This window comes from Sinohyriopsis cumingii, chromosome 7, assembly GCF_028554795.1.
Source record: "Sinohyriopsis cumingii isolate HCF-2022 chromosome 7, ASM2855479v2, whole genome shotgun sequence".
Classification (NCBI taxonomy): domain Eukaryota; kingdom Metazoa; phylum Mollusca; class Bivalvia; order Unionida; family Unionidae; genus Sinohyriopsis; species Sinohyriopsis cumingii.
This window is the reverse complement of record NC_142967.1, coordinates 57,621,615-57,636,026: the sequence shown is the minus strand read 5'-3', so window position 1 is coordinate 57,636,026 and position 14,412 is coordinate 57,621,615. Positions and strand designations below refer to the sequence as shown.

General features: G+C 34.7%; 1 protein-coding gene across 3 annotated transcripts in view; it reads right to left on the bottom strand.

Annotated features, from left to right (window-relative positions):
• LOC149795324 (fibronectin type 3 and ankyrin repeat domains 1 protein-like) overlaps window positions 1–14,412 on the bottom strand; it is a 166,591-nt gene that overhangs the window by 71,095 nt on the left and 81,084 nt on the right. Inside the window, exon 1 of one of the 3 annotated variants that reach the window (XM_089965093.1) lies at window positions 11,156–11,314. The exons of the other annotated variants lie outside the window; for them this stretch is intronic. Coding sequence (XP_089821219.1) covers window positions 11,156–11,202 — 47 coding nt within the window. The 5' untranslated portion in view covers window positions 11,203–11,314. Of the gene's footprint in view, window positions 1–11,155; window positions 11,315–14,412 lie in introns of those variants that run through there. 3 annotated transcript variants of the gene reach the window in all.

The window sequence follows — 14,412 nt, the reverse complement described above, 5'->3', positions numbered from 1 at the left end:
CCACATTCAGAAAACTTGTAACTGTTCACTACACCACAATTCCACTTGAACTTGACTGTCCAAAAACCTCATGTGTCTGTTCATTACACCACTATCTACTTGAACCTGACTATCTCAAAAACTTGTTTAGGTGTTCACTACCCCACTAACTGTCCAAAAACTTGTTCAGCTGTTCACTACACCACTGACTGTCCAAAACTTGTTTAGTTGTTCACTACACCACTGACTGTCCAAAAACTTGTTTAGCTGTTCACTACCCCACTGACTGTTCAAAAACTTGTTTAGCTGTTCACTACACCACTGACTGTCCAAAAACTTGTTTAGCTGTTCACTACACCACTGACTGTCCAAAAACAAGTGTGGCTGTTTGCTACATCACTGACTGTCCCAAAAACTAGTGTGGCTGTTCACTATACCACTAACTGACCAAAAACTCATGTGGCTGTTCATTACACCACAAGACCACTGAACCTGACCATCCCAAAATCTCATGTGGGTGTTCATTACACCACAATCAAGTTGAACTTTACTGTCCCAAAAACTAATGTAGCTGTTCACTATGTAACTGACCATCTAAAAAAATGTCATGTTCACTACAAAACAAAAACACTACTGTTACAAGTCTCTTTAAGACTTCATAGTTTGATTTCTTCCAAGAGTATGCTCTCTTGGCACTGGAAACAGAATGTTTACTGACACACCAACCATAGTTTTCCAGTATTTTTTTCTATGTAGTATACTTACATGTACCTATTAGGTGGAAGTGTTCCTTGGGTGTTTGATACATGTACCTATTAGGTGGAAATGTTCCTTGGGGTGTTTGATACATGTACCTATTAGGTAGAAGTGTTCCTTGGGGTGTTTGATACATGTACCTATTAGGTGGAAGTGTTCCTTGGGGTGTTTGATACATGTACCTATTAGGTAAAAGTGTTCCTTGGCGTGTTTGATACATGTACCTATTAGGTAGAAGTGTTCTTTGGGGTGTTTGATACATGTACCAATAAGATAGAAGTGTTCCTTGGGGTGTTTGATAATGTACCTATTAGGTAGAAGTGTTCCTTGGGGTGTTTGATACACGTACCTATTAGGTGGAAGTGTTCCTTGGGGTGTTTGATACATGTACCTATTAGGTAGAAGTGTTCCTTGGGGTGTCTGATACATGTACCTATTAGGTGGAAGTGTTCCTTGGGGTGTTTGATACATGTACCTATTAGGTAGAAGTGTTCCTTGGGGTGTCTGATACATGTACCTATTAGGTAGAAGTGTTCCTTGGGGTGTCTGATACATGTACCTATTAGGTGGAAGTGTTCCTTGGGGTGTTTGATACATGTACCTATCAGGTGGAAGTGTTCCTTGGAATGTTTGATTTTTTCATTCTCTTCCTTAAAGTAATTCTACTTGCTTCTGCATGGAATTCATGATCATTTGTCCTTAATGCTAAAGACAGTCTCTTTATGTGTAGATATTACAGAGTGGGGATCTCAGTAGTTACAGTCCAGGGGCTAAGTCCCTCTGGGTAGCAATGGACCTGAAGTCAATTTCATCTGCTTGTAAACATCTGTCTTTACATGGCCAATAAGTGTATATATTGTTATAGTGTCCTGCTCTCAGTAATTCTACGTTAGAACCCAGGGGCTAAGTTCTTGGGGGTGGGGAGACCTTGCAGCATCACCAAAGCATTGATAAGCTCAAAATTTCTTTGAAGCTGGATTTTATCCATATGTAATACTTCAGCAATTAGAATGGTAAAGACAGTGTTCTGGAAGTGTGATTCATTTTTTAAAGCAAATGTCAAAAATCCAGGAGCCCATTAAAACTAACCTTCAGAAATCCTGGTTGCCATAGTCTGACCTTGTGAAGCTCAGCAAGATGGAAGGGCATATTAAACTTTTAATATATTACAAATCCAGTTTTAATATTAGCCATCTTGGAGTAATGTATATGACATCTGTTGACATAGCAACACTGCCCAGTTCTGGAGAAATCATTTAAAGTGATGAGAAAATTCAACAAGCTCTTTGGGGAAGTCTGAACAATTGTACCATTCAGTCACTAATGAGTTGACTGATAAACAGTTTTGACACTGCATCATCTTCAAACCCTCCAATGAACTACTGAGAGCAGCAAAGTCATCAACTTCAAGTTAATACTGTTAATAACAGTGAACTAGATTTTAAAGACAGAAACTTTGTTTAGTGTTTATTTATTGTGCAAAAGAATGTTTTAAAAAACTTCTGATATCATGTGGAAACAATTTATCATCTTTGAATAAATGTGACACGCTTTTGATCAAAAAATAAATGTCTTTCTTATTTTGTATGTAAACCATTTACAAAGTTTGGTCAAGGTGTAATATCTGGTATTCAAGACAAGTTATTTTGTCCATAAAAAAATGCTCTTACTGTTGAAGTGATTTTTACCTTGACCTTAGTGGAGCCATGACTCGGTGATTATACTGCTGGCTTTCAATATAAAGGGTAAAGGTTCAAATATTACCATCAGATTGACGCAGCTCTGCTTCAGTCATGTCTCCATGGAAAAGTTATTTTTAACTCAAACTATTTCTGAATAAAATAAACTAAATGTGTTGCTGTGCCAGCAGTATAACCACCGAGGTATGGCTCCACTAAGGTCAAAGATCAAAATCACTAGGACTGTAATGTGCAGCAGTTACAGTAAATCACCAAACCAAACCAATCCTTTGACCTTTTGAGCAATGTTCCCTCTAAGCTGCACATGCATGTGGCCATGCAGCTGCTCAGACATCCCCGCGCATCGCACTCGACAAATATCTAAAGATTTTGCTCAGGTCACCATAATGAGTGCACAATGTAGCATGCACATCTACCATTTGCTTAGAGGGAACATTGCTTTTGAGTACCTCATTGATTGATTTCTTCTTTGTTCCAAATACAGTCAACCAAAAACGTATGCTATGGTACACAATGGAGAACTTGCATGAGTGTGCAGAAACAAAGTAGGAAACAAATGAATGGACATATTTATTGGATGGATAACATAATATGCTCTTTTTTTTATTGTGGACTAATAAAACCTGCCATTGTAGTATTAAAAAAAAAAGTGCTCTGATCATGAACATTGTCCCGCTTGCCCATCCCTCTGAAAGAAATTCCTTGCTGGAAGGCTGAATGATAAACCTACAAGAATTTAGAAGGCAAACCAGTGCTGGGTTAACATTGTAAAAGTCAACTAGTTCATGAGGCCACATTTTTTATGACATAACAACCCCCAGTTATAGTTGGTAGTTTATAACCTTGTAAAATATTTACCCTCTCAGCCAAAATGTACAATGAAATCAGCTTGTACAACAGACAAAATAGAAAATATTGAATTAATCAGTCTGTGCAAGGACACACCTGGGTTCAGTTCGAAACTAAATGAAAAAGCTACCTATCAATAATTACAACTGGGGAAAACATAGTTTGTTCTGTAATTTGGAGTCACATTATACACTGAATGTATATACTCGCTTATAAGTCAAGTCAAACTGCAAGCAACAAAGATCTGATCTGCCATAGTATTATGTGCATGCAGATCTGGGTCTATGTTGTTTGTTCTAATGATTACTTCTATCAAACTGCCCAGACCCAGATCTGCTGGTGCATTATACAGCAGCAGATCTGGGTCTATGAAGTTTGCAGTTGGACCTGACTTATAAGCAAGTATATATGGTACATTTCAATACCACAGTGACCCATATTCTGAGTAGAACTAACTTAGATTGAAATACCAAACATCATATTTACACAAAGATGGAGAAAATAAAGTAATAACAAAGATACCAATGAAATACTGATTTTCAAATATATAGATTTCATTCATTCCTGAAATTACAAATATACTATGTTTATGATACCTAAATGCTATCAACAATTCCACATCTGACAACTGCATTGAAAAAATCATAATTCATAAAGGTCATAAATTAAAGGAACTGAGAATCTGTAAGAAGACTATCACATTTCAAAGAAATATGAAATCAAACTATAACCATACATCAAAACTACATGGTTCATAATTGACTGCATATTTTAATCAGCAATGGTATAACTGTACCACAGATTTAATATTTCTAAATTCTGGTCAAAGTGTTTAAAACTTCCCTACAGGGTCTGTCACTTACATTATTTATGTCCACATCCTGCAGACTTTCACAATAAGTCAATTCAAAGGCTGGCCTTCAAACACACGCTTTTAAATTGGAGATCAAACAGTGAAACTCAGGTTTTACACACATGCTGGCAATCTATTTGAAAGCAAAGTAAATATTCTCTCTTCCCTAAGATTTGACTAAATAAAGCCCTAAATATAAATCCACTTGTCATAGATCATTATTACAAACAATCAATTTTAAATTTTGATCAGTCAGTCACATTTCCATTTATAGATCGATCTATTTTGAAATAACAATTAAATGAAGCTAACAAACACGGTTTTGTTTACTTGTGGTATATTACAGCCTGGCAACGTAGTGCCAAGGCAACTGGAGCAAAAGAATTGCCATTGTAACATCCATGGGAGCTGATATAATGCTGACTCTGAGGTTGTGAAGAGAATACCGGCAATATTAGTTGACAGCTTGATCAGTTTACATTTACACTAGTTAGTCTATGGCTGAAGTAGAGAAAGGTCTTTCTTTCTCAGACAGACATGACCAGAAAAGCCTCTGGCTGAAGTGTGGAAAACCTGTCTTTAGTAGGTAGATATGCCCATAAATGCCTCTGGCTGAAGTAGGGAAAAGTCTTTGTCAGCCAGACATGCTTAGAAAAGCCTCTGGATGGAGTAGGGAAAAATCTTTATCAGCCAGACATGCCCATAAATGTCTCTGGCTGAAGTAGGGAAAAGTCTTTTTGTCAGCCAGACATGCTTAGAAAAGCCTCTGGATGGAGTAGGGAAAAGTCTTTGTCAGCCAGACATGCCCGTAAATGCCTCAGGCTGAAGTAGGGAAAAGTCTCTGTCAGCAGACATGCCCAGAAAAGCCTCTGCATGAAGTAGGGAAATATCTGTCTTTATCAGACAGACATGCCCATTAATAAAAAAAACAACAGATGAACAATCAGGCACAGACAGAAAAATTTAGAAGCTTGATATAAACTAAGATACAGATATAAAAAAAGGCCTTCCACAGAAGAAAATACAAGGCATGTTATACCAAGAGATGATGTATTAATGGATAGGGCAAAACAGAATCTCTTTTATACAAACTTCATAAATACAAATATTTGTCCACTCTTAAACATCTGTAAGCATAAGCTGGTCCCAAATGTGCAATACATTTTAGTTCAATGTAGAGCTGATACAGCATATAATATTGCATGTAATGAGTATCATTTTATTCCATGGCACACTGAAACTTCATGCTCCACTCTTCTATTGAAACTTCATGTTCCACTCTTCTATTGAAACTTAATGTTCCACTCCTCTACTGAAACTTCATGTTCCCGTCTTCTATTGAAACTTCATGTTCCCATCTTCTATTGAAACTTCATGTTCCCATCTTCTATTGAAACTTCATGTTCCCATCTTCTATTGAAACTTCATGTTCCCATCTTCTACTGAAACTTCATGTTCCCGTCTTCTATTGAAACTTCATGTTCCCATCTTCTATTGAAACTTAATGTTCCACTCCTCTACTGAAACTTCATGTTCCCGTCTTCTATTGAAACTTCATGTTCCCATCTTCTATTGAAACTTAACGTTCCACTCTTCTACTGAAACTTCATGTTACCATCTTCTATTGAAACTTCATGTTTCCATCTTCTATTGAAACTTAATGTTCCACTCTTCTATTGAAACTTCATGTTCCCATTTTCTATTTCATAAGATCCATCCCAACAAGCTAATTGCATGTCCCATGGACTTCATTATACAAAGATTACTGTAATTCTAGCAAAAAAAGAAAAACTTGAGTATCATGGCACAATGATACCACAACAAAATATCATGGCACAATGATACCACTCCAATAAGTTTGTTGTATAAAAGCATCATTCTCAAATGTTCAGCAACTTTAACTATCTCAACCATGAAACTACTCCCATAGATACTCATTTATAAGCCAAGTCCAACAGCAAACACAGACCATGATCTGCCATTGCATAATTTCCCAACAGATCAGGGTCTATGTTGTTTGCTCTACTAATTACTCCTGACAAACTGCACAGACCCAGATCTGTTGGATCTGCTGGTGTATTATGGGTTTGCAAAACTGAGTATGAACAGGTTGCATCTGGACTCGACTTACATGGTAACCTAATATGAATTGGTTTTGTTATTTTGCAAAGCATTACAGATCATATACACATGCACACATGCACATACATACATTGAAACTGTAAAGAAAATTTAAATTTTTAATTTTGTGTAGACATGTATAACTAGAAATAGAGTGCAAAGGGAAAACTGCTCTTTAATGACCTTGATCCTTAAATTATTGTATGCCAAATCAATAGACAGTTTTAAAATACTGAATTTCCTCAAAACCTGTCCACTAAAACAGAATTACTGTCCAGTAATGACATAACTGTAAAATCTGTTTTCAGGAACAATGACCTTTACCCCCCCCCCCCAACTGAACCAGCAAGATACCCAATAGGGCCTGATATTCCTCACCTGTCTTATATAAACCTTCAAGATAGTGAAACAACAAGAGGCCCAAGATGGCTTGATTATGCTCAAATGGCTTATATAAACCTTCAAAATATTAAAGCAATAAGAGGCCAAGACAGCCTGATTTTACTCACCTGGCTTACATAACCTTCAATATTAACCTGCCTAGATCTCACTTATCACAGAACCTCTCTAAGATCATGATATTAAAAACTTGTTTACCAGGTTTGAGCAAAATCCAATTAAAGTTTGATCTCCAAAGAAGTCATAAGTTCATCAAATCAAGTAATATATTAACTCATAAATGGGCCTTGATCTGCTCACAATTAAACTCCTACAATGTCATGATGATATGAGACTATTTAACAAGTTAGATCAAAATCTGCACAGAAACAGTCTCTAGACTATTGACAGGCTCATCTACTGTGATGCAGATGACCTGATAATGCCCTATGACTGTATTTATCTGTATTATTATAATGCATGCCTATCTACTAAGTTTGACCAAAATCCTATACAAAGTAATATAAAAATATAATATAAGCATACATCCCAAGTTTGATCAAAATCAGACTATGGCAACCACAGTAGTGACTAACTGAGCCAACAGATGAAAGATTCACCTATAATTTAGGAATCAATGCATAAGTAACTTTTATGTAGTTTCCAATAATTTAAAGGCAAGATGACCATGTGCTCTTTGCTACATCTGCAGAATCTTCATTGTATAATCAGATATAAGGATGGATAATCATGTCATGATCTTCCTTTCCAGATCAAGAAATATATGTGGTCAATATATGCCTTTATATTATTTTTCCTTCTGGAATCATACTGCAAAATAATTTTTGTATCGATCACATTCTGTACAGAGACAGCCCATTTAAGATGCATATTTCTACTTTTATTTAATATTATAATGTATACTTGGCGTAAAGAATAAGGCATGGTTTTATGAGAAATTTTCCTCAATAATGCCCCTCGATAAAGCTCTTAGTTTGTGTGGTGTATTGCCTATTTCTTTACTCTTTTTACCTGAGGCAAGGATCACCTACTAATCTGGCACCTATCAAAGTGAACAGTTGCAGCCAAAAGATCAACGTAGTAATAATCAGCGATGCTTTTGAAACTGCCCTGTATTCAGGTCATGTAAATCAAATATGTACTCATGCAGCACATAAACTTCTCAATTTAAAAAAAAGCTTAATTATGTCACAATTACATGCATGTTAAACATGCTAAAACCTTATCAATCATGTAAGAATATATTTCATATGGCTTTCAAAAGCTTTAATGGAAAATGCTGAATTACTTATTAAAACAGGAAAGAAAAAGTTTATATCAGTATTACATTACTTATACATACTGTTTATAAGTAATACTCAGGTACATCATCAAGGGTAACAACAAATCTTAAATTTTGTTGATATGTCTTGGAAACATGTCAGTCTTTAAATCAATAATTCTATGAAAAAATACTGATTCACATCTAAACTCCTCTCTTATTATAGTTTTGTGAATGTTATATATTGATTACAGCATTGTATCTGTGCCAGCATAGATAATGAGAATGCTTGTTCATTGATAATCTAAAAATTCTCTTTGTAATCTTGTATAAGAAATCAATTCACAGCCAAGGATCCCAGATGATGTACTAGTTTCCCTCTTGAACAATAAACTTCTTTAATAGCTAATGTCTATATTCAGTTTTATTATTAACAACTTTATTTATTGATCAAAAATATTGCGGGTTTCTGAACTTGCTGTACATTAGTACTCAGTTTTTGCCTCTACATTAATTATTTTTCACAAACTGATCCATCTACAGTGAATATATAGTGGCTTGACATAATATGGGCTATAAATGATCATCTACAGTGTATATATAGTGGCTTGACATAATATGGGTTATAAATGATCATCTACAGTGTATATATAGTGGCTTGACATAATATGGGTTATAAATGATCATCTACAGTGTATATATAGTGGCTTGACATAATATGGGTTATAAATGATCATCTACAGTGTATATATAGTGGCTTGACATAATATGGGTTATAAATGATCATCTACAGTGTATATATAGTGGCTCATCACTGTAAAGCACCTCAGTATAGCATAGCCTCTCAAATAAAACAGGATATAAACAATACAAACAATCCATATTATGGTCATTTATGTTTTAGATGAGAAGATACATTCATATATAATTCTCTTGAGAAATCTAATTAGTGTTTGGTTATGACAGAGGGGTACATCTGTATTTACTGTTAATTTTGGTAGCAACAGTCCCTGTTAGATATGGTATTAACTAGACCAGCATGGGATGTTACATCCAGCAGTTCAGTCTGGCAAACAAATGAATCAAAGCAACCCATTATCAGACGTGAATGTATTTTTGTAGAATAACAATAAATTACTGATAGTAAGTTTCCTTTTATAGCCAAATGTTTAAATCAGTGACCATTTGTTGCAAAATTGGTAGCTCTTTAAGCAGGTGTAAGTGCTTAAATAAAATCAAGTAGTTTCATTGTAATTTGGAATTAATTAGCTCATAAAGAAATATTTTACAAATAATTTTCCACTTATTATAACAGTTTTGGAAATTCTAGAGTGAATGGACAGTGGATATATGGCTATAATTTGGTTATAGAATTTAGCTTTTGTGCTTTTTAGTTTAACGTTAGTTAGATAAATGTCTGCAATTAACACTGTCTAGAAAGGTCTTCATGCATACTCTGAGGTCTGCTAGAGTCATTGATAAGATAGGGTTAACCAAAATGCAGGGAGCCAATGAGCCAGTCAGTCAAAAAGTCAGCATGTACAACTGTTGCTGTTGCTGTTGTAGGGTTTAACACCATTTTTCAGCACAAGATAGGCTATACATGGCAGCCAGTATAAATGGTGGAGGAAGAACCCTGGAAAACTCAGGGAAGAACCACCGACCCACAAGAAGCTACTGGCAGACTTTCCCACATACCCACGCTAGCCGAGCCTTGGACTCGAACCCACGCAGACAGAGGTGAGATGGCAGTGATCCGGAATGGCGAGCGCTTTAGACCACTCGGCCACTCGGGACCCCGCATGTACAACTAAAAGGTTTTATACAGAATTAAATATATAAAAGAAAAACCCTCTTGTTTGTCTAATTCCCCAAGTGAAGCGCAGTTACAAAGTTAAAAAATGGCAAAGCCAGGGGTTAAAATATATTGACCTTTTTTGGTAACACAAAATGAAATATATCTCATACTTTTATTAAGGAAAATAAAATTTCCTTTTTATTAAATACCAAACATGCTCCTGAATCAAAGCAAAGTTCTTCAGTACACCCCTCCCATTCATTTGACAACCTAACCTGTTGCTGTAAATTACATTTTGTACACTACATGTTTTTGACCCTATCTGACCACAAAGTAAGTACAATTCATTAATGCATCAAGGTGGATTTATCATTCTTGTCAAGGTAGTAAGTGCAGACAAAAACAGTGTAAAAAGTAATTTCCATCTCCAAAGGTAATGGAATTTCCATTAATTTATTCTGCTTCACAAAAGTGCTGGGGTTTTTCTTACTGCAGGTATAATTTTTGTTGTTGTTGTTGTTTTACAGTTTAACATGATTTTTCAGCACATGATAGGCTATACATGGTGGCCAGTATAACTGGTGGAAGAAGAACCCTGGAAAACCCCAGGAAGAACCGCTGACCCACGAGAAGCTACTGGCAGGCTTTCTCACATACCCATGTTAGCCGAGCCTGAGACAGACAGAGGTGAAATGGCAGTGACACAGAAAACACTTTAGACCACTCGACTACTCCGGGCCCCTATAATTTTTGTAGGTACATGTACATACAATCAAACTTTGCAGGGCATGATGAAAAATCTTGTAAAAAATATAAGGCTATATTTTCTGCATTTGAAAATATAGGAATGAAAAAATACAAAAATTATATTGGCAATAATTTTCTATATGCCACACTTTAGTATATAATTAAAAGTTCTCTCTTCAAAAAAACGAGAAAAAATATTTTAGGGATTGGCAATGCATGAAAAATGATCGGGTACAAAAATGAGAGACAATACTGTATTCTCTGGCATTAGGATTAATTGCTTAGAAAAAATATAGATTCTGAAAGAGCAACTGTGAGGCAAGTAAAATACAAACCGCAATAAAACAAAATGTTATACATCATCTTTAAGACAATGGTATAAAATTTAACTGAATGCAGACAATGGTATAACATTAAACTGAATACAATGGTATAGCATTAAACTGAACACAGACAATGGTATAACATTAAACTAAATGCAGATAATGGTATAACATTAAACTGAATACAATGGTATAAAATGAATGCAGACAATGGTGTAACATTACACTGAGTTCTGCAGACAATAAACCTACACGATTCTATCTGAATTAACAAATGATCATGAATTGAATGCTGCTGTTAAAACTCCACAAAAAAAACCCAACATAACAAATATAAAAAAGGTATACAAATTTGAGAATATTACATACCTGAAATCATTCTCAATATCAAATAATCCACTGCGACTAACATCCATGGCTCTGTGTATGTGGCAATCTGGTTTGCTAGGTGCTGTAAACTGAATTTATACCCAGGCCCAAAATGCAATAGCTCAAATCACAAAACTAACACGCTGAGCACCTATCCTAATTAAACAAAGCTGAAGAGGATTCCAAAAATATTTATCCTGCTAAGTTTTAAAAGTGTCAATATTTAATCTATCGCCTATATATGTGTGGTTCTTTAATAGGTAAATGCTGACAGCTTAATTCCTTAGATCCTGTCTTCCACCAATGACAATTTACAACTGTTCAAAATGTACAATATGTTCTAGCATCTAAACTTGAGAATTGTCACCTTTTTTACTTTTATGGCTTTCATGAAATATGAGATGCCAGCTGTTATATTTTTGATTAAAGTTTGAATCTGAAAAAAATCTGTTCGAAAAATCCAGACCCAGACTATGTTTTGCCTGAAAAGAAATTTCCACTGCTGGTGCTTAGCAGTATTCAATAATATAGGGAGAGTTTCACGTCAGGATAATCTTCAAATACTATAGGGCTGACAATACAAAGCTTATTTGAAGTGTAAAGAAACACTCTCTACCAAATTGCTGTTTGTTCACATTAGCTTAAAATATTATGACATGAAAAAGTAAGAAAGACTAACCAATCAATTATGACAAATAAAACTGAAAAACTAAATTTATCAGCACCAGGTCACTGAGTGCGTGTAACATACTTTTTTTTATATGTATGAAAATCACTGAATAACATATGATAATAATGAATGGTCATAAAACTGAAATACAAGAGTTTCAAAGGATTCGGTTTCATGTAAAACGTTTTATACTTGTGTCTGTTTAACTAGGTTGATTAGCAATATGTAGATCTCACTCTTAAAATCAATCAATATCGTTATTCTGAACCTTATTCTCATTTTCTATTGATTGATCAAAGACCTTTGTAATTTCAGGCCTAGCTACAGTGAGAAATGATCAGGCAGCCTTGATATAATGAATAAAACTTGACCCTGATATACCAAATTACAGTTATTCATCTATTTCAAACATTTGCTAAAAAGATTACAACATTTTCTGTATAATGTACATAATTATTTCCCCTGAATGGAAGGCAAAAGTTCCAACTTCAAATTGTAAGGATCCTAAATTTAACAAAATGAGGTGAGTAATTACTGTTTTGGAAGCTAGCCTTGGCATATCAATCACTGAAACTATTTCACAGATTGGAATTCAGCCGTGGCAAGCCAGTCATTGAAAACAGTCAACAGATGTCATAAATTTTGTATGAAATGCACACACACTTAAGATTTAATTTATGACATAATGCTGATTTTGCTCAAAATGTGAAAAGTATATTGTTCTGATCAGTGTTGGAAACAAGCAAAACTGTCACAGTTTATTATAATATTTTTTTTAAATCACTGATTAATATTGGATTCATTTGTCAACATTAATTCTTTTTTCCAAATAAGCAATTTTTTTACAAGAAAATAAAGTCTTCACAAGCGAAATGGATTAGAGAAAGTGTAATCAATTAATCTCATTTTACTGTAAGTAATCAATGACAAATCAATTCAATTAAGGGACTGACCATTTAATTTGGAGTGGGGAGCAGGTTTTTTTTTAAAGAACAAAACAGGCTCTCAAATAGCTTTTTGACAATACTCTTCCTCAACTTTGTAAATAACTAATACTATCCATCACAATAGTTGAAAAAAAAATTGTTTCTAGACAAATGAAAAACAAATATCCTGGTTGGAAAAAAAAATCCCACATCCACTCCTCAAAGATAACCAAAAACTGACAGTCTCGAATCAGAACAGCACTATTTCTTACTAAATAAGAAACATTAAAACAAGCATCTACAAAACTCTGCATTTCGGAAGCTTTAACAAATGAAAAACTGACCAAATTTAACAAACTTTGTCTTGACATTTTAAAGGCAAATTAATATGCCATACAGTTATCTGGCATCAAAGCAAAACATTCATCAACAGATAAGGTTAGCAACAATGGCATCTATCAAGAAGATTTTGAATGTGCCACATTACTATGTTTCAGAGTCTTGTTTGCTTACAAGGAAAACAAATGGTTGCTACAATTTTGTCTACCAGTACTCAATGTTGCATAACAATATACAATATTTTCCCTATAATAAGTGGTGCTGAGAGGGATGATACTGGTAAAGAAATTTGTGAAAAATGGCTGAAATTCTCTGAAAGATGCAGGATGGACTATTGACTATTGAGTGGGAATGGGCTTACTATAGGAGATTTACAATATTTTATTACCGCACCAGTTTAGTCTAACTGTAAACTGCACAGACCCAGATCTACCATCACATAATGTGCAAACAACAGATGGGTATATGCAGCTAGAAAGGAATAATCATTGGTACAACACAGACCAGGATTATGCAATGGCAGATCAGGGTCTATGTTACCTGCTGTTCAACTTGACTTACACCTGAGTACATACATACAGTACATATCCATTTAATCTTAATATAGTACTGTAGATCTTAAGTGTGTCATATGGCTATGCAATGAACATTTAAGTATCACACACCCAGAGAAAAAAAACATTTAGCTGTTTTCACTGACATTGTGTCTTGATATATTGTAGATGGATCAAATCCAACATGTATAAATCCCATACTAGTTTTAAAATTCCATCTGCATTGTGTATCAAAAAATATTTGGAAAGCGTAAAAGAGAGATTATGTGCCAAATGCAAAACCATATTTGTATTTTGTTCAAAGCCAAGGGAAAAATTAGTTTCATTAGGCGTATGAATACATTTCTGCATGATGGTTTCAACATTCCCTACACCTATCACACCTTTTATTCCACCAACTCAGAAGAAACCAAATTTATAGTTTTGTGGAATTCACATACCTGAGAAAGCCAGGTCCAAAGTCTAGCTAATGCAATATTTATAGCCTCGACAATTTTGGTGTCAAGTTTTAATTCCAATCTAACTCCAAAAGGATTTGTTATGTGATATAACAAATATAGATTTTCAAAATGCTGTGCACACCTGTTCATGCATTTTGAATTAATTGATAAATCTGATACTTCATATTCGTGACTAAAATCAACAGTATGAAACCATCAGATTGTTGGCTCACAATAATTCTTATGTAATCTCTGAAATTGAGAAACTGAAAAGGAAAAAAACAAATTGCAAGCTAAAAATTCTCCACAATTATCTACCATTTCATCT